Source organism: Rattus norvegicus, chromosome 20 (genome assembly GCF_036323735.1).
Source record: "Rattus norvegicus strain BN/NHsdMcwi chromosome 20, GRCr8, whole genome shotgun sequence".
In the NCBI taxonomy this organism is placed as follows: Eukaryota; Metazoa; Chordata; class Mammalia; order Rodentia; family Muridae; genus Rattus; species Rattus norvegicus.
In genome coordinates, this window is record NC_086038.1 from 8719377 (window position 1) to 8745417 (window position 26041).

The 26041-nt window shown below is 46.4% G+C and overlaps 1 protein-coding gene across 6 annotated transcripts in view; it reads left to right on the plus strand.

The window, feature by feature from the left end:
• Positions 1-26041, plus strand: part of Dnah8 (dynein, axonemal, heavy chain 8) — a 254479-nt gene that overhangs the window by 25006 nt on the left and 203432 nt on the right. For all 6 annotated transcript variants that reach the window (XM_039099327.2, XM_039099333.2, XM_039099329.2 and 3 more), the window contains 10 exons: positions 3029-3142; positions 3338-3445; positions 5084-5185; positions 9069-9215; positions 13522-13719; positions 18461-18537; positions 20434-20533; positions 21781-21900; positions 23307-23442; positions 25849-26036. In XM_039099327.2, the coding sequence (XP_038955255.1) occupies positions 3029-3142; positions 3338-3445; positions 5084-5185; positions 9069-9215; positions 13522-13719; positions 18461-18537; positions 20434-20533; positions 21781-21900; positions 23307-23442; positions 25849-26036 (1290 nt within the window). The remainder of the gene's footprint in view (positions 1-3028; positions 3143-3337; positions 3446-5083; positions 5186-9068; positions 9216-13521; positions 13720-18460; positions 18538-20433; positions 20534-21780; positions 21901-23306; positions 23443-25848; positions 26037-26041) is intronic.

Genomic DNA, 26041 nt, shown 5'->3' on the forward strand with positions numbered 1-26041 from the left:
GAAATACACCGTAGGCTGTTTTAATCAATTGCTATTTCTACTGTGCTATAGGGGGGAAAAAAACCAATCAATTCCTCCTGTCTAGCTTTATCTTGGTATCCTTCTCAGTCTTTAGAGACCACTCTTCCATTCCGTAAGGCGTCAGAGGGCTTCTTGCTACCCAGCCGTCATGCGTTTGTTAGAAGTGTCGAGCTTTGGGGCTGGGGATTTAGCTCAGTGGTAGAGCGCTTACCTAGGAAGCGCAAGGCCCTGGGTTCGGTCCCCAGCTCCAAAAAAAAGAACCAAAAAAAAAAAAAAAAAAAAAAAAAAAAGAAGTGTCGAGCTTTGAATCGGGCTCTCTCTCGGAGACCACCACAGTTCCCAGCTGACGAGGCAAAGGTTCATTTCTCAGTTTTGACAGTTCATCTGTGGTGTGCCATCCAGAGAAACGAGCGCTTTTTTATTTGGAAGGTGTTTGGGGAATTGCGGATCAATACAGATTTGCTGAAGTGAGGAGTCATGCCGGAGAGGTCTCAGCGACCGAGAGCACTCGCTGCGCTCACAGAGGACCTGGTTGTACAGGGCACCTAGCAACCACCTGTAACTGACGTCCTCGCCCACCTCCGTGGGCATTGCACACACGTGACTGCCCAGAGAGATGTGCAGAGACACACTGCACACATACAGTAAGAAAAGAACAAATTGAAATCATTCTGAATGGCTACGCAGAAAGACAAAAAAAGCAGAGTTTAGCTCCACATCCCTTTTCCCCACCTCCTTTATCTTTCTTCCTAGGGGTAGTTTTTTTTTTTATTAATTTTTTAAAGATTATTTATTTCTTAATGTATGCACATGAGTACACGTATGTCTAGGCACCATGCAAGTGTCTGGAGCCTGCAGAAGAGAGAAGGCGGCGCTGAGTTCCTTGGAACCGCAGTCAGAAGTGGTTGTGAGCCCCTGCTGGGAGTGGAACCCGGGTCTTCTGCCACAGCAAGGGCTCTAACCACTGTGCAATCTCTCCAGCCTCTCTTCGGGGTCGCTGCCATGCACAGTTTGGCTTGGTCCTTTGCTTATTCAATTCCTTTCCCTTAAAGTTTATATTTCTCTGCATGGACGTGCAACAATGTTTTGTTTTTTTGTAAAACGTTTATACAGTAGGTATAAAACAAATGTCTTTTTTTTCCATTGTTTTTAATCAGATATTTTCTTTATCTATATTTCAAATATTATTCCCCTTCCCAGTTTCCCCTCTGGAAACCTCCTGTCCCATACCCCTATCCCCTGCCTCCATGAGGTTATTCCCCCACCCACCCAACAACTCCCTCCTGCCTTCCTACCCTGGTATTCCCCTGCACTGGGGCATCGAGCCTTCATAGGACCAAAGTCCTCTCCTCCCATTGATGCCCAACAATGCCATCATCTGCTATATATGTGACTGGAGCCATGGGTTCCTTCCATGTGTACTCTTTGGTTGGTGGTTTAGCCCCTGGGAGCTCTTGGGGGGGGGTCTGGTTGGTTGATATTGTTGTTCTTCCTATGAGGTTGCAAACCCCCTCAGCTACCTCAGTCCTTTCTCTAACTCCTCCATTGGGGACCCCGTTCTCAGTTCAATAGTTGGCTGTGAGCATCGGCCTCTGTATCTGTAAAACAAATGTCTTTTAATCATATCCCTTCCCTACCCCCGTTCTTCATTCCTGATTCTGAAATTCTCACAACGTCCTGCTGTGCTGAGCTCTCCTTGCAGCATTAGAAGGCGTCTCTAGCCCACGGCTTCGAGCTCTCCCACCTCCTTTCCTTGGGCCAGTTTTTGGAAGGCCTAAGAACCACGTGGTCAGTTTGACGGCCATCATGGTGTCCCGCCTCTGGTTCTAATTTTCTGTTACCTATCTCATCACGGTGCAAAAAAACCCACGAGGATGGCCAGAGGAGGAGTAGTTCCTTGGGCTCGTGGTTTCCGAAGCATTACCCGTCGTTTGTTGGCAAGGTCCGGTAGAGCTCATGGTAGCAGGAGTGTGTGGGAGACGCCTTTGACGTGGTGCGGACTAGCAAAAAGGGCAAAGATATTGGCATCTGTGGAGGCCTTCCTCTGCCAGCCGCGCCACACGTCCTATAGCTCCACGGCCTTCAAAATGATGGCACTAGTTGAGAAACACGCACGGGAAAACACCAGTCTTTGACCAGATTTTCAGATTCAAAGGACAAAACTCGAAAGAAAAAGTTGACTTCCAACTGAGTCCATTTTGCCAATAAGGGTGTTTATTCCCTTTGAATCATGTTCTAGTATCGTGACTCACCGTTGAAGGCCCAGAACCGTTATGTAATGTCATGAGTAACCCATCTTGGAAGAACCAATCTGGGCAGTCTTAAGTCTGTAGACAAGGACAGCAACCACAGAGGAATGACTAATTTTTGTCAAGAATTTAATGTGCTTGTAACAGCCAGTTCTTAAGTTCTACAAGACAGGGAGTTATCAGAGGCTGATGATGGCTCAGTGGTTAGGTGCACTTAACTGCTCTTCCAGAGGACCCTAGTCTGGTTCCTGCCACCCATATCAGGAAGTTCACTACCTGTAACTCCAGCTCCAAGGACTCTGCCGCCCTCTTCTGGCCTCCTTGGGTACCTGCACTCACTCACTTACAAACTCCCTCTCTCCTACTCCATAAACACATAATTTAAAAAATTTTTTTCTTTCTAAAATATTTATGTATGTATGTAGGTGCCTTGTCTGCATTTTGCACACCAGAAGAGACTGTCAGATTTCAGGAGACTATGGTTATTAGACAGTTGTGAGCCGCCATGTGAGTGCTGGGATTTGAACTCAGGACCTCTGGAAGAGCAGCCAGTGTCCTTAACCACTGAGCCATCTCTTCAGCTCAAGTGAATCTTTTTCAGAAAGAAAAAAAAAATCACACCAATGAGACTTCGACGTTTTTTTTCCCCCAGTGTCTGTTTGCTCAGGGAAAACAGCTTGAGTTTCTTGACTTAAGTTGCATCACACTGAGATGTTTGGAGTGATAATTGGATTCTTAACGCACTTTCAATTCCTTAGAACTGGCGGGATTTGGATGCGCGAATCACGGACACGGCAAATGAATCGAAGGACAACGTGCGCTACTTGTACACCCTGGAGAAAGTATGTCAGCCCCTCTACAACTACGACCTGGTGAGCGTGCTCCTCAAGGTGGGCTTTCTAGGGCCTGGAGGGGTGGCTCAGCGTTCGGAAGACTGAGGAGTGCGGTTCCTAACGCTAGCTTGCATGATTAAAGCACTTGGTCGCGGCGCTCGAGAGCAGCAGCCCTTGGAAGCAAACCGGGGTAACGAGTGCGCAGGAATTTACTTCCTGCGTCTCGATTTTTAGGTCTCCATGGCACACGGCATACAAAACTTGATTAATGCCATCAGGATGATTCACAGCGTGTCGAGGTATTATAATACATCAGAGAGGATGACGTCATTGTTCATCAAGGTGAGATCATCATCATCGCGTGTATGTGTGATGTTTGTGTAGCAGGGCACAGTTGTGTTACAGCAGCTTGGGGAGATCAGGGGACCACTTTGTAGGGTCTGTTCTGTCCTTCTGTCTTTACATGTGTGCCTTGGATTAGACTCGTTGCCTGGCAAGCACCTTGATTTGCTGAGCCATCTCAACAACCTATCATGGCAAATTCTCTCTCTCTCTCTCTCTCTCTCTCTCTCTCTCTCTCTCTCTCTCTGTGTGTGTGTGTGTGTGTGTGTGTGTGTGTCTGTCTCTGTGTCTCTGCCTCTCCCTTTCCCTCTCTCTCGCTCTCTGTCTCTCTGTCTCTGTCTTTCTCTGTCTCTCTCTCCTGAGACAGGGTTTCTCTGTGTAGCCCTGGCTGTTCTGGAACCTGCTCTGTAGACCAGGCTGGTCTCGAACTCAAAGACCCACCTGCCTCTGACTCTGAGTTCTGAGATGAAAGGCTGCATTGCAGCACCACCGCCCCGTCTCTATGATGAGTTTCTAAGGGAAGTCATACCCATGGTCTTTCCCTTTAAGGTGTGGAAGGGAGTTGTGAAGTACTCTTGGTGATCTGGCTTTTCGAACTTCCACATGGGGGTGGCTGGTAGGGTAGGGTGGGCTGGGTTATCAGTTGTACTCAACTGTGTTTAACACTAGCAATGAGAACTTTAAGATCAGCCCCTCAGCTTAAAGATAGCCATTTTCTTCAATTTAGTCAATCTAAGTACTTTTGAGTCTGCTGAGTAGATAAGGCTTTATTTAGTTTGTATAAAATGTTCATCTTGTAGTTAATTATCTTTAAAGACATTTAAAAAATTATCTGAGATACATTTGAATAGAATCTAATTAGATAAGTAAAGGCATAGCAGAAGTGGAAACAGGGATTTAATAAATGCTTCCCCCTGGAGGACCACAGGAATCCTCTCAGTTCTTTTCTTTTCAGTTTCTATCGATATTTCAGGTTGAGAGCATTCTTGGTTCCAGATTATATTTTTTAAGATAATTTTTTATATTTATTTATTTTATGCATGTGAATACACTGTTGCTGTCTTCAGACACATCAGACCCCATTACAGATGGTTGTGAGCCACCGTGTGGTTGCTGGAATTTGAACTCAGGACCTTGGGAAGAACAGTCAGTGCTCCTAACCACTGAGCCATCTCTCTAGTCCTCTCCCCTAATCATTTTTTTTTTTTTTTTAGGTTCTCCCCTAATCATTTTTAAGTGGCTGTCATTCATTACTTTGGACTAGGTTAGGACCTAAGTGGAAGTGTATTAGACAAATAAAAAATGTGCTGGGGGGAGGGGCTGGAGAGATGGCTCAGTGGTTAAGAGCACTGACTGCTCTTCCCGAGGTCCTGAGTTCAATTCCCAGCAACCACGTGGTGGCTCACAACCATCCGTAATGGGGATCTGGTGCCCTCTGCTGGCATGTCTGATCAAAATATAATGTGCTTGACTTTGGATCTCATGGCCCCAGTGACAGGGATGGGTTTTCTTCATTTTTATTGGATTTGTTTGTGTTTTTTAATTTTGTGATTTACTCTGTGACTTTTAATTTATCACGTACATTATGCTTTTAAACGGCATTTACTGACGGCCACTTTGTACCCACCTTTATTTTAGGTAACCAATCAGATGGTGACAGCCTGTAAAGCATACATTACTGACGGGGGAACAAACCACGTGTGGGACCAGGAAACGCCAGCCGTCCTAAAAAAGATCCAGGTTTGGAAAAGAGTTTCGTTTTGAGAAAGCAAAGCTCTCACCTGACAGCTCAATTTCCTTCCCTTTGTTCGGTCATGAATGGAGAAGTGGAGTGTGGGAATATAAAAGAGGATTTCTGTGGATACTTCACTCTGCTGGGGCTCAGTGGTAGTGTTGGGAGGACCGAAGCCTTTCGGTAGACATCCGCAAGCATGCACAGTGCCCCGTAATTAAAAGTAACAAAGTATTCTATGTGTTAGAATGAGAGGAGCAGGTTAAAGTAGCTGGAAAGGTGGAAAAACTAACTGAAGTGGGCTCTGGCTGGCAGGTTTGTAGTATTGGATTGCAACACTCACCTGCTCTGCCGAGACCAGGACAGATGCCCCTCCCCCTGCCCCGCCCCTAAAGCCATAGACAAGTATCTGTGTTCGAAGTACAGAAGGAAAACCGGAAGCTGAGGCACCTGTTAGGGTAGAAATCTCTGCTCGCATGTGGACAAAACACAACGGGCTAACATGGTTCCACCGGGAAAAGTTTAATGAGAGAAGAGTAGAAGAGGAGAGGAGTAAAGGCGGGACATGAGCACGTGGAGGGAAGTGGGGAGGGGAATGACGAGAGAAGGGACAAAGGGGAAGAACAAGAGCAAGGAGCAAGAGAGAGAATGAGGAGGAGGCAAGCAACCCCTTTTATACTAAGTCAGGCAAACCTGGCTGTTGCCAGGTAACTGTGGGGGTGGAGCTTAGACAGACAGCCAATAGCACCTATTCTAGGAGTGTGGAGAAACTGGGCTAAGGATGTAGCTGGATTGGTAGAAAGTTTGCTAAACACGCGTGAACCTCTAGGCCCCATCTCTGGCAGCCCATAAAAGAAGCAGGGAGGCGCGGGGGTGGGGGCGGGGGTGGGGGCGGGGGTGGGGGTAGAGATGGGAGCATTGGAAATTCAAGATCAACCTCTTCTACACAGGGAGTTTGAGGTCACCCTGGGCTACATGGGATTCCCGTTCTCAAACAACAGCAACAAAATGTGGAGAAATGGGGCTGGAGAGATGGCTCAGCAGTTAAGAGCACCCGACTGCTCTTCCAGAGGTCATGAGTTCAATTCCCAGCAACCACATGGTGGCTCACAACCATCTGTAAAGAGATCTGATGCCCTCTTCTGGTGTATCTGAAGACAGCTACAGTGTACTTATATATAATAAATAAAATAAATCTTTAAAAAAAAATGTGGAGAAATGAATGGGCTAAGAGAAAAAAAATGGTTCTGCAGAGGACGCATCTGCAGTTTTTCCGTTGAGATTGTGGGCTTCTCTTCTCCTGTCTACATTCCACATGGGACTTGATTGTCAGTCCTGAGAAACACAGATTCTTTTCCTGGGATCACAAGCACTAATGGACAAAGAAAAGACCCATCAAACCCTGGAGAAGCAAAACAGCTCTCAGGAACTCACAGAAGAACGAGCCCAGGAGCCCTGGGAGTGGGGGGAGGGGCTCAAGCAACGGGGAGCCAGCTTCAGGGAGACTTGAAAGTCTGGACACAGCTTTCACCTTTTGACAGCAGAGCACAAACATTTGGAAGAAGCTTTGAAATGTTTCCAGGGAATACACCTAAAAGACAGAGACGAAACTGTGCCTGCAAGGACAAGATGGTTTATCAGAAGGGACGAGCTGAGCCGGTCAAGACATGGAGTGCCAGAGTGAGCAAGAAAAAAAAAATCTCAGAAAAAAACAGAAGTGCACCAGAGTCGGTGCTGAGGGCAAGAAATACCGAATGACAGTCATAGTCAGTGTTCTATTCTGTGAACAGATACCATGACCATAGTAACCCTTATAAAGGACAGCATTTAGTTGGGACTGGCTTACAGGTTCAGGGTTCAGTCTATTATCATCAAGGCAGGAGCATGGAAACATCCAAGCAGGCATGGTGCAGGAGGAGCTGAGAGTTCTACATCGTCATCTGAAGGCTGCCAGGAGAAGACTGACTTCCAGGCCCACAGTGACACACCCACTCCAACAAGGCCACGCCCACTCCGGCAAGACCACACCTTCTCCAACAAGGCCACACCTTCTAATAGCGCCACTCCGTGGACTGAGCATTGACAAACCATAACAATATCTTCTCCCAACTTTTTTTTTTGTTTTTTTGTTTTTTTTATGCCCCACTAAGTTCATTTAGGGCACTGGTGTAAGGCTGTCCTCTGAAGCTGAGAGAATCCTACTTGTGGACACACCCTTCTGAAAGAAGGACATCCCATCCCGACAAGTATAAAGTGTCCGTAGCTCCTCAGTAAGAGGTGGGGCCTGGAGCTCATCCTCCCCATCCCTGCCTGGCTTTTGCCTGGCTTGATCTTGTGCAGGTCTTATGCAGGAAACCACAGGTGCCTATAAGTTAATAAGTACAACAGCCGCATCCAGAAAACAGCATGTCACAGCCCTCCAAACCCTCTTACTAATCAGACATCCTTCTGGCCCTCCTCATCAATGTTCCCAAGCCTTGGTTGGGGAGGGGGTGTTGATAGGCGTCCCCCTGAGTGCTGAGCGCTCAGTCTCTCGTTTTCAACATTCTGGCCAGTCTATATCTGTAGACGCTGTTTCTGGGGGGTGGGGGGGTGGAGAAAGAAGGTTAGAGGGGAAAGGGGGCATAGACCTCCTCAGACTACTTCCTGTTGACTAGAGTCGCCGAGTTCTTTGGGGCAAATCCAATTTTTTTTTCTTTTTTTCTTTTTTTTTTTCCGGAGCTGGGGACCGAACCCAGGGCCTTGCGCGTGCTAGGCAAGCGCTTTACCGCTGAGTTAAATCCCCAACCCCCAATTTTTTGTCATCAACATACCTCCAACTTCTCGTTGTTTGTGAACACCTGATGAACCACGACAACAGCTACCAGGAGCAACTGTGGGGATCGGAAGCCTCCTCCTCTTCCTCCCCCTCCTCCCTCTCCTCCTCTCCCCTCTCCCCCCACCCCCTCCTCCCTCTCTCCTCCTCCCCTCCCTTTTCTTCTCCCTCTCATTCTTCTCATCTCCTCCTCCTCCCTCTCCTTCCTCTGCTCCTCCTCTCTTCCTCTTCCTCTTTCCCCCTCCTCCCTCTTCTCCCTCTCCTCCTCCCTCCTCCCCATTCTCTTTTCCTCCTCTTTCCTTTCCTCCTCCTTCCCTCTTCCCCTCCTCCCCCTCTTCCTCCTCCTCTCCTTCTCCTCCAACTCTTCCTACCTCTCCTCCTCCCCCTTTTCCTCCCTTTCCTCCTCCTTTTCTCCTCTTCCTCTCCTCCTTCTCTTATCTTTCTTCATGCTTTCTACCCGTCTCAGAGCTCTGGGGTTTACACCCTCTCTAGAGAATTAAAACTATCTGCAACTGGTGAAGATCCCGGACTCCCTCAGTGCAGGAGGCAAATCACAATCACCTGCTGTGAAGTAGCCTCTTATCCCACACTTGGGATTAAAAAAACAAAACAAAACAAAACATATCCACGTAACACAACTGGTTTTTGAAGAAACCAAATCTCCATTGACTCTCCATTGGCTGCTGCCTACCGCAAAATCACGTCTGACCCAGCTCGGGTCTATGAATAGTCTGATTGGCTACTCTGACTGTATCCGAGTCTTTTTCTTTTAGTCTGGATAATTTTGGTGCACAATTTGTGTGTGTGTGTGTGTGTGTGTGTGTGTGTGTGTCTGTCTGTCTGTCTGTCTGTCTGTCTGTCTGTCTGACTGACTGACTTTTAATAATAAAATTTAAAACAAACATTTAAAAACAGATATTGTCAGTAATATATGTACAGAGAGGGCACGGACATCTGGTAAAAGCACCAGCCTTTGTTTGAGGGGCTGATGGGATTGGTATGGTCAGCCTATCACAATCCTGTTGCCCCACTCCCTCCCTGATTTTTTTTTCTTCTTTTTTCTAATTCTCCTGTAGGATTGCATCTTTCTCTTCAAGGAGTACCAGGCATCCTTTCACAAAACAAGGAAGCAGATTTTAGAATCCTCAGGGGAGAAGTCTTTTGAGGTTTCCGAAATGTATATATTTGGAAAATTTGAAGCCTTCTGTAAGAGACTGGAGAAGGTAAGGGTCTTAGTCAGGGTTTCTATTCCTGCACAAACAGCATGACCAAGAAGCAAGCTGGGGGGGGGGGGAGGAAAGGGTTTATTCAGCTCACACTTCCACATTGCAGTTCATCACCAAAGGAAGTCAGGACAGAAACTCATGCAGGTCAGGAAGCAGGAGCTGATGCAGAGGCCATGGAGGGATGTTGCTTACTGGCTTGCTTCCCCTGGCTTGCTCAGCTTGCTCTCTTATAGAACCCAGGACCACCAGCCCAGGGATGTCACCACCCACAATGGGCTGGGCCCTCCCCTCCCTTGATCACTAACTGAGAAAATGCCTTACAGCTGGGTCTCATGGAGGCGTTTCCTCAAGGGAGGCTCCTTTCTCTGCGATAACTCCAGCTTGTGTCAAGTTCACACAGAAAACTAGTCAGTTTTCTGACTAGTCTTGCAGTCCTAGGACCCCCACCCCGAACCACATGGTGCTGGTTATTTTTGGGGATTCAGGTAGTGTGGGTGGGGATCATTGACTCAGGTCTCCTGGTATTGATCTGACTCGTTCAGTCAGGTTATTCATACCACAGCATTTATTTGAGCTGGTATCTTCTCTCACTCAGGGATAGCACCTTGGGCAGGCACAAGGCTATTGCAGAATTTCACCTCTCCCGAGACCTCAATTCTTCTTGCACAGATAGATCTTGAACTTGAAGGCTTCTGCTCTCGACCACAATATCAACCTGAGAAAATGTGTGTGGCTGGTGGGCCCCATAAACGGGCAGTGACTGAAGCCCGTTTGTACAATTTCTGTCTCCCTCCCTCCCTCCCTTCCTCCCTCCTTCTCTCTCTCTCCCCCTCCCTCTCTCCCCCTCCTTCCTCCTCCCCTTTCTCCTCCTCCTCCTCCTTCTTCTCTCTCTCTCTCTCTCCCCCCTCCTTCCCTCCCTCCTTTCCTTCCTCCCTCCTCTCTTTCTCCCTCCCCCCCCCTCTCTTTTTCAGGACCAACATGCACAATGCATTTCTGAACAGTGTGTCAGAGAAGCCTTTGCTGGACAGATAGCTGCAGCTCTGGCTTCCGTCATTAGGAGTGACTGAGGAGGAATGGCACTGTTTAGAAGGCTGTAGGGAACCCACACTAAAGGTTCCTAGGTATCAGTCTTTGGAGGGTGTCTTAGTCAGGGTTTCTATTCCTGCAACAAAACACCATGACCAAGAAGCAAGTTGCGGGGGAAAGGGTTTATTCAGCTTACACTCCCTGTTCATCACCAAAGGAAGTCAAGACTGGGACTCACACAGGGTAAGAACCTGGAGGCAGGAGCTGATGCAGAGGCCATGGAGGGGTGCTGCTTACTGGCTTGCTTCCCCTGGTTTGCTCAGCTTGCTCTCTTATAGAACCCAGGACCACCAGCCCAGAGATGGCACCACCCACAATGGACTGGGCCTCCCACCCTTGATCACTAACTGAGAAAATGCCTTACAGCTGGGTCTCATGGAGGCATTTCCTCAAGGGAGGCTCCTTTCTCTGCGATAACTCTATCCAGCTTGTGTCAAGTTGACACACAGAACCAGCCAGTGCACATGGTGTCTATGATATCATGGGACTGGAGAGATGGTTTCGTTCAGTGAGGTGCTCACTGAGAGCCTGGGCGAGGATACCTATCAGCCCTGTAAAAAGTTGGGCAGAGTGGTGCTTGCCTCTAATGCCAGTGCTGGTGGAACAGAGACAGGTGGGTCTACGGACCTCACTGGCTAGCTGGTCTAGCCAAACAGAGAAGGTCCAGATTCACCGAGAGACTCTGTCCCGGAATCTAGGAAACTAAGTCGGAGGGGTTGTAGGGATAGCCTAACCGTGAAGAACACATGTGAGTTCAATTACCAGCACCCTTAACTACTTGTAGCCCAGTTCCGGGGGAATCCCATGCCTTCTTGTGGCCTCTAGAGGAAATTGCAGTTATGCGCATAAATACTCTCACCCGCTTCCATATACTTAGAAAAGAAAATAAATCTTAGGCGACGTAGGAAGACAGATGTAACTGCAGATAACCCTGCGAACGGGTCAAGCTAAGTGTGGAAAGATGCCAAATAAAACAAATGCCATTTGTTTTTCTCTTACTACAGTTCATAGATTTCATGTGGACACATAAAACCGTGTTAGGCTTTTCGGCTGTTGTAGCCAGAACAGCTCTCTGGTGAGTGAGTTGGTCTTGGAGGTTAGAATACCATCAGGCTGGTAGCCTTGCCTTTTGCCTCACAAAATAGGCACATGTCGCGTCTGTATCAGGAGACAGTCCAGTCATTTCCTGTGTCTTACAGATTGTGTCATGGACTGTAAATTTCAGGCTGGCCTGCATTTCCTCCAGGTTTGGAGATCCAGTCTGTGGAATGTCCAGAAGTCGTTTCTGGAAGTGCACAGAATTTGTGTGGTTAGAATAAGTGATCGTGGGCTGGAGAGATGGCTCAGCGGTTAAGAGCACTGACTGCTCTTCCAGAGGTCCTGAGTTCAAATCCCAGCAACCACATGGTGGCTCACAACCATCTGTCATGGGGTGTGATGCCCTCTTCTGGTGTGTTTGAAGACAGCGACAAGTGTACTCATACATAATAAATAAGTAATTTTTTTTAAAAAAGAAATTAATTCCAATATAAAATCCCAAATCAACCACAGTGCGACGAGAGTCCCTCAGGGTTCTTCCAGGTCAGTAGCCATTCCTGTCGTCTTCCTGTGGTGTTTGTCAGGTTTCTTGCTGTCATTGCTGTTCTTGCTATTGTGACAGGATAGATGAGGGAGGGCTTGTTTTGTTTTACAGAGTTCAGAAGTGTCTGTCCATGGTTAGTCCCATGCCCTTGGGCAGGATGTCATAGCTGTGTGAATGTGTGAGAGAATCTGCTCACACTATGGCAGAGAAAGCAGGGAAGAGAGAGACAGGAAGGGCTGGGACCAGGCAGAAGTATGTCATACTTTTTTTGCAATCTACTCTTAGTAAAACATTCAACTGTTTCTCTTGCCCACCACCCAGCAGAGGTAGAAGAGAAACGTTATTGGGATATGGGGGAGGTGGACTTGTTTAGCAATAGTTCTTTGGGGGTGAACTCGATCTTCTTTGGCAGTTCAGTCACCATGAGTATGTTGTTGTAAAATATAAAAATAAAAAAAAATAGTTGTCTTTTACCCCGCTAGGTCCGCGCTGTGGTGCCCCAAGATATCTGCTAGATATCTGGAAACACATCCCAGCCGCATGCTTTCCTACACTCAAACCCTCACATAAAAGAACACACAACACAATAATCTTTGACCCAATTGGTAAGATATAATTTCCCACTTAAACATACAAAGCCCGGTACCATCCATCCCTTAAGAACATTGATAACAACCTGTAAATACACAGAGCAGAATCTTTTTTTTTTTTTCCTGGAAGCTGGGGATTGAACCCAGGGCCTAGCGCTTGCTAGGCAAGCGCTCTACCACTGAGCTAAATCCCCAACCCCCTCAGAACAGAATCTTAACATCACCTGCCATGGCTTCTCCCCTCTCTCCATCTCCTGTCTCTCCTCTCTCTTCTAGTCTCCTCCTCTTCCTTCAAACTTCTCTCCTGCCCATCCTTCCTTCTCCTCCAATGACAGGCCTCCTTCTATCCTGTACCTGCCCCTCACCTGTACTTTACAAATTCAATGGGGAGAAGGTTCTGGTGAAGTCACCTGATTCCTGAGATAGTGACAGGGCAGCTGTCCTTGGGGCAGTGGAATTAGCATTAAAAATACAGATAACTCCAGGGCAAACCACAACATGAGTGGAGATCAGCAATGCTATGTAAGGTGAACTAAATCACGGGAGTCGTTAGCAAAGAACAGCAGGGTAGAGCGAGTGAAACCAATGCTCCCAGCTCCTCTCCCACTGTCTGTGGGGACACATTTATACTCCTTCATCACAGGTCCTTTCACGTGTCTGCTGTAGCAAAAAACATCCTCTCACCTGTGTCTGCTTCAGAAAGACATTCCTTTCACCTGGGTGCCCCAGCAAAACCTCGTTTGCCATAACTGACTTCCCAAAGAAACCAGAAGTTTCCACTTCAATAACCCTCCCAGGCACACCCTCAGTGGCCTCCTTCCTCTAGCTAGTCCTTTCTCCTAATGTCTCAATCACCTTCCAAGCTGGTGCCACTGGTCGGCACAGGAGCCCCGTCTAGAGGAGGGGCCTGAGAACTCATGTCTTTTTTTTGGGGGGGGGGGCTGAGGACTGAACCCAGGGTCTTGCGCTTGCTAGGCAAGCGCTCTACCACTGAGCTAAATCCCCAACCCTGAGAACTCATTTCTAACAACGTTTCCTTTGGAAGATCACGGAGATGATAACCATCGTGCAAACATACTCGGCCTTGAGCAACTCTACGATCGAAGGGATCGATATTTTGGGGATCAAGTTTAAAAACATTTACCAGGGGATCAAGAAGAACCAATATGACATCCTGGACCCGCGAAGAACAGAATTTGACACAGACTTCTCAGATTTTATGGGGAAAATCAACACGTTAGAGGTGAGTAGGTACACAAACTCTCGTATTCATAAAAAAAAAAAAAAAAAAAAGCATGGTTGGTGGTTCCGCTTGGTACTGTTATTAAAATGTCCACACAGAGCGATGCTCCTGAATTAATCACTTTTAAAAGGTTTTTATTTCAGTTTGTTTTTCTGTCCACATGCATGCCTGCATACCATATGTATGCCTGGTTCCTCAGAAGCCAGAGGAGGGTGTCAGATGCCCTGGACTGCAGTTACAGTTGTGAGCCACCGTGTGGTTGCTGGGAATGGAGCCTAGGTCCTCTGCAAGAGCAGCCATCTTGGGGTTGGGGATTTAGCTCAGAGGTAGAGCGCTTGCCTAGAAAGTGCAAGGCCCTGGGTTCGGTCCCCAGCTCCGAAAAAAAAGAAAAGGAAAAAAAAAGAGCGGCCATCTCTCCATCCACATGGGTTTAGTATTTATTTTATTCCTGTTCGAAGTTGCTTTAAGAAATCTGTAGGGTGAATAATTTTTTTAAAGCAATTTATAAAACATTTTCCACCTGTATGTGTGCCTACATGCACATGGATGTGTATGGTCGTGTGTCCAGTCGTGTGAATGTGTGTGGGGGATTTATGTGCAAGGTGGGAAGTCCAGGGGACAACCTCGGGTGTCTTCTACCTTTTATACGAGCTAGCGCCCGACATTGGCCTGAAACTTCACCATAAACTTCCAGTGATCCACCTATCTCTGTGATCCTGATTCATTGTGAGGATTTTAGGCACTCACTACCATTTTTTCTTTTCTTTTCTTTTTTTTTTTTCGGAGCTGGGGACCGAACCCAGCGCCTTGCGCGTGCTAGGCAAGCGCTCTACCACTGAGCTAAATCCCCAACCCCTTGTAGGGGCCCTTTTCATGCAAACCATCACGGGATCTGAACTTAAGTCTTCATGCCTGCAACCCATGTGCTTTACGGACCATATCATTTTTCTGGCCTCTCAACTTTTTATTTTAATTTTTAGTGAAAACTGAGTATATCCAGTAAAATACATGCATGAATAACCATACATCCAAGGTCTTTTATACACTGTTGTATTAAATATTAACACTATTCGTGTTGCCCTGCTGGTGGTGGCGGCGGCCTGAGGTCCTTGCCCTGCCCAAATGCTTGGGATTCTTGAGTGAAAGTCACACACACACACACACACACACACACACACACACACACAGAGAGCCTTATTTTTAATATGCCCTAAGCAGCCCAACAGCTGGGCCAGTCCCAGACTTCCACATTGCTAAAGCCTCCCTTCCGATATTCCTAAATTATTACTAAAAATCTATATTCCATCTTTGTTATTCCAGACCTAAGCGGGGAACGGGGTCTTGGGGCCGCTCTTTCCTGCCTCTTACATGACTGGATGCTTCCTTTTTGCAGCTCTCAAGCCTGATCCTTCCACTTCCCCGGGATGGGGGTTCTAAATCCATTTTCTTCTCTGGGTTCCCTTCCCTGGGAAATCTAAAGTCCTACCTCGATTTCCCTGCCCAGCCATTGGCTGCTGGCAACTTTATTTACCAATCAGAACCAGATGGGGGCGGGGAGCCGCAGTGTCTTACAGGCAGATGTGTGAATTCCCATGCGATCTGAGAACAAAATGAAAACAATATAAGCAATAAACCAAACGCATAATATCTTACCCCTTTTCATCCATTAAAAAGGCCTTTACTCTCAGATAACACAGTAAATATAGTGATAACAGTTATGTAAACTATAAGGTCCGATATACACTGATAGCATCCCGACTGTCAACTTTGACAGTTTAGGTACACTTCTTTAACATTTATCCTAACTTAAGGCGTTTACATTTTTACATATGAATTGTGTCTGATTTTCACTTGTGTTACCATCTGAAAACCATTCTTTCTCATCATCTTCCTTAACGCTGAACAACTTAATTTTGCTTATGGGGCTATAACTAGTCTTTAACCCCATCAGGGATCCGAGAAGGGATTCAATATTACCTGGATATATAGGAAGCACAAAAACATAGCTTAAATTGTAGAGACAGTTGACTACCTGGACTACCCATGTTCCTCAAAATGTTGGAGCATCTGTCTTTCGCCTTCTGGCCCAGAACCATCTGACAGATCTTAGGTGAAGTAGGAGTTATGAAGGAGTCGCCCACCCTGTCTTGGCAGAGCTAAGCTGTGGACCCTTTTGTATCGCGTGTCCTTTCTTGGACAGTATATTTTAATGAAAAATGAGTACATCCAGTAAAAGATATGCATGAATAACCCGCATATCCAGAGGTTTTTTTTATACATTGGTATAAAGTGCCTTTCCCCAGAGGGCTTTCCCACTAGCCTTCTTTTTTCCAGCTTTTGAAACTCTTGTTTCTTTTGGTTCTTTTTTTCGGAGCTGGGGACCGAACCCAGGGCTTTGCGCTTCCTAGGCAAGCGCTCTACCACTGAGCTAAATCCCCAACCCTGAAACTCTTGTTTCTTGACATGAAGACTGAAGGGAAACCAAGACTTACGTACAATCTGTTGCTTTTAAAACCTTTTAAATGTCTATTACTGTAATCGTGGCAATATTAATAAGACTGCTCCTGAAGTGTCACCACTCCTACGGTCTGCCTTTGGAATAGGTTTCCTTTCAATTAAAATAAAAAAACCAAAACTTTTTTATTTTTCTTTTACGTATGTGTTCGCCTGTTTGTATGTGTTCGCCTGTTTGTATGTATGCGCACCTCACGCATGCAGTTCCACCAGAGTCCAGAAGAGGGCACCACATCTCCCTGGAACTGGAGTTAATAGACGGTTGTAAGCTGTAATGGAAGGTGTTAGATTTAGCTCAGTGGTAGAGCGCTTACCTAGGAAGCGCAAGGCCCTGGGTTCGGTCCCCAGCTCCGAAAAAAAGAACCAAAAAAAAAAAAAAAAAGGTGTTAGAAACTGAACACAGGTCATCTATAAGAGCAGCCAGTGCTCTTGACTATTGAATCATCTCTTAAGTTTGATCCTTTGTCTGTCTGCCTGTCTGTCTGTCTCATTGTTCTTGTTGTTGCTGTTGTTGTATGTGTATTACTAGGTCCCACCTCTGCTAGACAAGTACTTTTAGAACGGAACTATATCCCCCACCCTTTTCTTACTTTTCATGTTGACATGGGGGTTCTTATTAAGTTGCTTAGGCTGGCCTTGAACTCCCTCTATGGGTGAAACCTGTCCTTGAACCAGTGATCTTTCTACATCAGCCTCCAGAGTAACTGAGATCATAGGCCCACGTCATCAGGCCTGATAAGTTAACTTATCTTTCATTTCCCCTTCCACTTTTGGAAAATTATGGTCTGATATCAAGACATATTCCCATTATTACTGTTCATTTTGACTAGTTGTGCTGGATGGAGTTTACTCCCGAAATACATTGCAAATTAAATATTCATGGCAACAGGAATTAAAAATTTTGCTCTCTGGAAACTTTATGATTTATTAATGAAGATTATATATTATGAAAGATGTAAATTTTAGCTTCCAATAAAGCTAGTAGCCATACGATTTTCTTTTCATTTTTCTCTTCTGTGTTTTGAGGACTGCTGATTGGTTCCAACTAGTTTGGCACTGTACCACTGAGTTACATCCCCGCCCTTCAGTTTTTGAGAGACATAGCACAGGCTGGCCTCAGACTTTTTAGTTTTCCTGCTTCTGTCTCCTGAGTGCTGGGATTATAGGTGTGTGCTGTCAAACCCAGACCATACAATCCCTTAGATAGTTATTACTAGATAATTTGACTGTGCTGTCGGAATTCTGAATTGCCTTCCATTTCCAGTTGACAAACCGGTGGGTGTGACCCATTCAATCACCAATACCAATAGAGTCCACATGGAAAAAAGAATCAGCAAAGAGTGATTTCAGTTCCACCTTTCAGGGCCAAGGGCTTGAAACTCATTGCCAGGGATGGCGGGAGTCTGGGGAGGAACATTTTCTGTCTCCTGTTCCTACTGAGCCCCAGCACCAGGTTTCCCAGGGCATGGGCAGCTCACATCTTTGTTTGTAAATAAGCTGTCCTAGAGACAGGCTTAGAAATTAGCATCCCCGGGCTAGAGAGATGGCTCAGCGGTTAAGAGCACTGACTGCTCTTCCAGAGGTCCTGAGTTCAAATCCCAGCAACCACATGGTGGCTCACAACCATCTGTAATCGGATCTGATGCCCTCTTCTGGTGTGTCTGAAGACAGCACCAATGTACTCATATACATAAAATAAATACATTTAAAAAAAAAGAAATTAGCATCCCAAAGAACACTTAGCAAGGGACCCTTTCCCGTCCCCTCATTCTCTCACTTGGAATATCCAACCAGGAGCTGCAAATACAAACCATCCAAGAGACTCCCAGTCTTTCTAGCAGCTGCCTGAATAAACCAAAAAGAAGCTGAAATTCATTTTGATACTGTACTGTGTTTAGTCCGGTCTATTGGTAATATTATGATTTTCACATGCTATTAATTGCTAAGCCATGAAGGAAGTGTTCTATGTAACCTCCATGGGTATGTAGGCAGCTGGTGCGAAGCCGTTAAGATGTCGTGTGTGTTTTCTACTCACCTTCGTCTCACTTCTAAGGGGGCGATGCCTCATTCAGTAGCCGATGTGGCTTGTGGCTGCCACAGCAGACTAGGCCACGAACATCACTCGGCACTTGGGTGGTAGATATGTTTGGGTCTTTAGGGATGTCATAACTGTGATACAAAGACCCCTTCACGTAAACGTAACTGGAATGTTGATGTTCTGTTTTAGATTCAAATACAGGCATTTATGAACATTACCTTTGGAAAGATCTTGTCCTCCCAGCAGGCGCTTCAGCTGCTCCAGAGGTATTTATTTTAGAGACTGAAGGGGGGTTGGTTCCTCTGAGAGGAGGGTTTCAGATAGCTCAGGTGCTAAAGTTCTTGCCTTGCAATGGGGAGGACCTGAGTTCAATTCCGGAGCCCATGTAAAAAGAGAAGGAAAGGTGGAAGGAGGAGGAAGAGGAGGAAGAAGAGGAGGAGGGAGAGGAGGAAAAGGAGGAAGAGGAGAAGAATGAAGAAGAGGAAAAGGAGGAAGAGAAGGATGAAGAAGAGGAGGAAGAAGGGGAGGAGGAAGAGGAAAAGGAGGGGAGGAAGAGGAGGAAGAAGAGGAAGGGGAGGGGAGGAAGGGAAAGGGGAGGAGGAAGAGAAGGAGGAAGAGGAAGAAGGGAAGGAAGGGGGAGGAGGAAGAAGGAGAGGAGGAAGAGGAAGAAAAGGAGGAGGAAGAGGAGGAGAGGAAGAGGAAGGGGAGGAGGAAGAGGAGGAAGAAGAAAGCCAGGTAGGGTAGGGCATGTTTGTAACCCATCGTTCCTGGGGAGACAAAGACAGGAGGATCCCTGGGGTCAGTGGCCATGCAGTTTAGCTGGATCAGTAAGTTCAAGGACAGTAAGAGACCCTGTCTTAAAAAAGAAAAAAGGCTGGGCGGCACCTGAGGAATGTCACGGGGGTTGGACTATGATCTCCATACATACATACACATGTGCATGTGTGCCTGCACACATACATATCTGTACACATACAAAACACACACACACACACACACACAATCTGTTTGTTTTCAAATTAGAATGTTCTGGAAATGTTTCCTTCATAAACCTTTATTAACATTTCATTTACCACTAAATACATTTTTGGAACATAGTTTTTCATACCATTTTAGATTTCCCTTTTTTTAAAGACAGGCTCACTATAAGCCAGGCTGGCCACAGATTTATTCTGTGGCCAAGGAAAACCTTTAATCTCTTGCCCATGCTGCCTCAATTTCCCAAATGGGATGACAGGTGTGTGCTATGATGTTCCACCGAATTAAAACTAAAATCATAACAGAAAAGTCTTTCATAAGAAAGTCTCGAATGGCTGTGTAATATACCTCACTTTAATTTCACAGTTATTATTGGGGAGGGAATAACTAGTGTTTAATTTTGCTTCGGGAAAGAATTCCCAAGGAACACGATTGCATATTGTCGTAGTCTACTTCAGATGTCAGTTCAAGACAGATTTGGAGACATCTGGGAAGAGGGAGCATCAGTTGAGGAGCTCCCTCTATCCTATTGACCTGGGGCCATGTCTGTGGGCACCTCTCCTAATTGCTTATTGATATAAGTAAGCTTAGCCCTCCGTGGGTGGTTCCATCCCTAGGCAGATGCGTCTGGGCCGTGTAAGAAAGGCAGTTGATAAGTATGGCGACCTGAGAGTTGGAAGCCGAAACCCTTTCCTCCCTGAGTTTCTTTTGGTGTTTATCACAGCAAGAGAAAGCAAAATAGAGCAGATGTAGTGGCGGATGCAGAAAAATGGCCGGCACGGTCAAGCAAGTTATGCCTCCTGCCTCACAGAGTTGTCCCCCAGTCTTTCACAGCAAGACTCCTTAAAAATCTCCTCCTGCCTCTTTTCTCCTCTATCCACTTCCTTCTATCGCAAGAACAGCGTGGTCCTGACACCTCCCTGACACCAGGGACTAGGCATCATCTAGTCCCTGAGTAGATGTGAAATCGGCCGGCAGGCCACTATTACAATATCTGCCTTTCAGTGTGCAAACTGCAGGGTCCGGGAAAGCCGAGGGTGCCCCTGCCTTGTTTGTGGTTCCATACAATTCACGAGGCCAGGAGTAAGCATTTATCAAACGCACGAATGAATAGTTAGCGATCCGGCATGTGTGCGGTATGTTTCTCATTTCCCTTCTAATTATCCGGCTTCGATTCCTTTTAGGTTTCAGAAGCTGAACATGCCCTGCCTTCAGCTGGAAATCAATCACACCATTGAGCGGATTCTTCAGTGTTATGTGGCTGAACTTGAAGCTACCAAGAAGGTAGGCATCCTGCATGCACACAGACGAGTGTTACCTATATAAAGAGGGAGGGTCTGCAAGTCGTCACCATTGTCATCAAACGCCTGGGTCTTCAGGGCTTGCTTCGCAGAATGAAGGCTCTCAGAGAATTCCCTCTGAGCCTGAGGGTCCCTGGACTGCCAGATCCACACCTGTTTGCTGTTAGGAACTGTGTTTTGGACACAGTCTTCCCCGGTTTCCATAGCAGATCCTGGTTAGGATAGTGTTTTCACGCAGAGAAATGCAGGTGCAGGAGTTTACCAGAAACAGTGTAGCTACATGTTTCCTCTACGGTCTACCTCCTTAAAGTGGGAGATAAGTAAGGTCTTGTTAGTTAGTTCTGCATCCCTACCAGGGAAACACCTGCTGGAAAGAGTTTACTGGGGGAAAGATTTACGTTGCCATTGAGTTTCGGCCTGCTGTAGTGGAGTAGCTCAGTGCGAGGGAGCAGGGATGAAAACTTGAGGCTATTCCCATAGCAACCAGCCAGACCACATCAGGGAGCGGGTATGACTTCCGGAGGCCGGTCCCTTCTCAAGGGCTCTCCACTTCCTAACGATTCCACGACTTTCTCAAATAGCACAAATCAGCTAGGGGTGGGCAGATATTTAAAATAAGACATCCGGGGGCAGGAGGACGGCCCTGTCAGTAAAGAGCTGGCTGCGCAAACCTGAGAACCTGAGCTCAGGTCCCGAGCACTCAACAAAAACATGCATGCTGCATGGGCGGCTCCTGGGCCTCAGCTTAGCCCAGGCAGTGAGCTTCATGCTCAGTGGGAGACTCCATCTCAAAAAAATAAAGTCGAAAGCCATAGAAGCTGCTAGTGTTGACCTCTGGCATCCGTATGACTATGCATACTTGTACGCACACTTACATGTGCGTGCTCGCACAGACGCACGTGCGCATGCTCGTAAGACGCACCTGCGCATGCTCGCACAGGTGCGCCCACTAGAAGGTTGTGGGGCATTTCCAATTCAGAGCATAACAACATGTAATAGGAAATGAAGGCGAAGAGAGAGTAAGCGTCGTATATTGTGGACATGATTGTTCCTTGAGCCCCAGATTATTGGTTTGAACCTCATTTGCATTTTCATCGACTAACTCTTGTGCATTCAGCCTGGGAGTTACGGCGAAACCACCTATTCAAACACAGCTGTAAATTTCCTCCTGTCCTCCGCTGCGTCGAATGCAAATATTAACATCATATATATATATTTTTTTAATTACAGCTCTATCATTCTCAGAAGGATGACCCCCCTCTCGCTCGCAACATGCCCCCCATAGCAGGAAAAATTCTCTGGGTGAGGCAGCTGTACCGCCGGATAAATGAACCCATCAACTATTTCTTTGTAAGCCAATCACACAATTTATACACGAGTCGTGGTGGTGTGGGGAACAGAATTACATTACCAATGCATCCTGTCCTACAATACTGATGCCGATGAAATAGTCAGGACCGATGCTTTTACCGAGAGAAAAAAAACAAACTAACTTATAAACATGCGGGAGAGAGGCTAAGTCAACCCTTTCATGTTTAGCCGACCAACCAGTTCAATTACAGCTGGCAGATCTTACGTGTTTTAATAATAGAAGACACTTTATAAAAGGCTCTTAAAATGATGGCTTAGAAAACACACAGTGTACGCTTACTCTCAGTTGCATATATGGATGGAGAGGGGCTGATGTATATTTAATGAAAACCAAGAAAGGGATGCCGACTGCATTCCTCTTTGAAGGACTGAGCCCCAGGCCTGGCATCTCGGTACATGCAGTATAAGATCACTAGTCTTCTGAAGAGGCGAGGTCCTTGTAGACCCTGCCAGCATTCTGGAAAGGTCCCTTGGTCTTTTCTTTGTTCTCCTGTTGTTTTTATTTGTGTGGGAGACAGAGTATCGGAAAGGAGTCTGCTTTGTTTGAGATTGTATTTCATGCCTGAAAAGAGGACAAAATAACCTGGAGGACCTCAGCCTTGGAGTCATTTTGTTACTGAGGCGCTACGAAATGTAAAGATTCGGCTCTGCCGGTGTTGCCTGCTTCATTATTCCGTGTATTTACAAATATTTAAACTGGGGATGGAGAGACGGCTCAGCAGCCGAGAGTGTGTACTTTTTTTTGCAAAGGACGCAAGCTCGGTTCCCAGGACCCATGTTGGGAGGCTCACACTCATCTGTAATTCCAGCTCCAGGGGATCTGACGCCCTCTGCTGGTCTCTGTATGCACTTGCACCCCTGTGTGCGCACACTCCCATGCCCCCAGTCAATATAAATAAATAAAATCTTCGAAGGTATTTATTTAATCTCTCGCTATAGTGGCGGGATCCAGTCTGGCCTTTGTGTATTCTTCCAACGTTTACAAAAAGGAATCGTTTCTTGATTCGCCCTCCCTTTCCCCTGTCCCACCTCCAGTGCTGTGTAATATTCTGATAGCTGTTTAAGGAAAGTCAGCCAGGTTGCCCCTTGTCCAGGTAAATGGGGAGGGAGGTAGAGCTGGAGACTGGAAGCTCCCGCTGCCTGCGGCTGCTTATGTGCCAACAGAACTCTGTTTCAACCCTCTCTTCCCTTCCCAGTGGAATATCTGAATCTTCCTGTCTCTAGCTTCTCTGGCCTTTCTTTATTCTAAGGCAGAATCTAAATGGTACCATGTTTACTTGATGTCAGTATAAGTCGTCTGTGGAAGTGTCTTAAAATATAACTTTCTCTCCTCCCCACCCCACCTTCCCCCACCCCACCTTCCCCCCCCCAAAAAAAAAACCCAGAAAAACTCAGACATCTTGTCAAGCATAGAAGGTAAAGCTGTCATACGTCAGTATAACAAGATCTCGTACGTGCTGGTGGAATTCGAGGTGGTTTACCACACCGCGTGGGTCAAGGAGATCTCCCAGCTTCAGTACGGTGCGTATAAGAAGGCTCGAAAGTGTGGTTCGGCTACTAACAACAAATTCACGGTTCTTTCGGTTGACGTTTGGCATTCTTCTTATGTACGACCTGGCTGGTTAATTAAGGTTTAGGTGTCGGGCTGGGGAGATTGGCTCAGTTGTGAATGCCCGAGTTGATTCTGCAAGACTTACATGAAAAGGCCAGGGTGGGTGCCATACCACTGTAATCGGCAGGGGTGCGGGGTGGAGGTGGGGTGGAATCAGGCAGAGCACTGGGGCTCCCTGGGGCTCCCTGCAGGGAGGGGAGCCTTGTTTTCACTCCACAGTAATGAGAGACCCTGGCTCAGTAGACAGAGATCAGGCGGTCTTGATAGGTGAAGTTTGTATCGAGTTTTATGGAATGTTCTTTGCCTTGCGAGAACACTATTTGACATTAGAAAGGTACCGAGTTTCTCTGGTGGAGACCTGCCAGGTCTCAGATGGTCACTCTCGCCTGGAGTGGAGTGACCGTTATGTCCCATTTGTCCCTGTGGAGCTGTCTCATGCTTTTGATTCGTTTGTTCTGCCCTGCAGATTCAATAGTTTTTTTTTTTTTTTTCCTGAGTCTTCAGACTCACCAGAAGATGGCGCTAGATTCCATCACAGATGGTTGTGAGCCACCATGTGCTTGCTGGGAATTGAACTCAGGACCTCTGGAAGAGTAGCCAGTGCTCTTAACTGCTGAGCCACCTCGCCGGCCCCAGTACAGTCTTAAGGCGGACAGATTTTGCTAAAACAAGATTTTTCTTTTGAGTGTTTGGAATTATGCTGGGATTTCTCTGGATGGCCATGTGATTTCTAATTCATTTCCAAAAGGATCCCAACTATGTTGGGTAAAACTCTTAGCTGAGATCCCCAGGAAAAACTGACCCCATTAAGAACCTTGTGAAAGGGCCGGATGTAATGGCTCATCCTTGAATCCCAGTATTTGGGAGGCAGCAGCGGGACAATCTCTGTGAATTCAGGTCAGTCAGGGTTACACAGTGAGATGCAAGTTAGACACAGACCCTGTCTAAGAAAAAAAACAATCAAAACATCTTGGGCTGGCAAGATGGCTTAGTCCGTGTAAAGGAGCTTGCTGTACATTCCTGGAGACCTCAGTTCAGTCCCTGGCGCTCACTTAAATGTGATAGGAGAAAAACCCACTCCACAAATTGACCTCTGACCTCCACATGGGTGTGCTCCGGCACAACTTCCCAATAATAGATTTAAAAATAAATTAATTAAAATAGTCGTTTAAAAGGAACCTCTCAAAAACTAATATTATCTAGCAAGTAAAAGTCCACTAACTTCAGAGAGATTCAGGGGGTACTTTGTTTTCCTAGAAATATGTCGCCGTGACATTTTACTAGGTCACATGAGACTTGGCAGAATCTATTATAATGAAATTCTTGTGTTGTTATTTTTTAAAGATTTATTGTGTATATAGAGTTCTGCTAGCATATATACTTACACACCAGAAGAGGGCATCGGATCCCATTACAGATGGTCCTGAGCCACCATGTGGTTGCTGGGATTTGAACTCAGGACCTCTGGAAGAGCAGTCAGTGCTCTTAACTGCTGAGCCATCTCTCCAGCCCCTTCCACAAGAATTTTGGGGCTGGAGAGATGGCTCAGCGGTTAAGAGCACTGATTGTCTCACAACCATCTACAGTGGGATCTGATGCCCTCTTCTGGCGGGGGTCTGAAGAAAGCAACATTGTACTCACATATAAAATAAATAAGTAAATCTTAAAAACAAATAAAGTTTGTTGAAATAAGATATAATTTGAGCAAATACATATGAGCCTTAGAACTAATTATTTTTTACTACTATGCCTCTAGCAGTAATTCCCATTACATTAATAAATTAATTCCTGGTTCAAAGGGCCAGAGAGATGGCCCAGTGGTTAATTAAGAGCACTGGCTGCTCTTCCAGAGGACCCGGGTTCAATTCCCAGCACCCACATGGCAGCTCACAACTGTCTATAACTCCAGTTCCTGGGGATCTGACACCCTCACACAGACATACATGCAGTCAAAACACCAACACACCTAAAATACGAATAAATAAATCATGCTTAAAAAAAGCTAAGAGGTTGGGGATTTAGTTCAGTGGTAGAGCGCTTGCCTAGCAAGCGCAAGGCCCTGGGTTTGGTCCCCAGCTCCGAAAAAGAAGAATAAAAAAAAAAAAAAAAAAAAGCTAAGGTAGACCTCTGTGACCCACTCAAGGAAGTATTGCAGTTGGCAGCATAAGGTCTGTCTCTTACCCAAGTCAGTCTGCGTGCGAGTCTGTGTGTGACTCAACACTAGGATCCAGAACCATTGCTCTGCCTTTAAGAAGGGAGCCGGGAAGCGGAAGGGGCGTGCAGGGAAACTAACGCCAGCACTGCTTTGATTGCAGCTTTGCAAGCTACACTGTTTGTGCGACATCCGGAAACGGGGAAGTTGCTGGTTAACTTTGACCCTAAGATTTTGGAAGTCGTGCGGGAAACAAAGTGCATGATAAAGATGAAGCTAGATGTTCCGGAACAGGCAAAGAAGTTGCTGAAACTAGAAAGCAAACTGAAGGCAGACAAGCTGTATCTGCAGGTGAG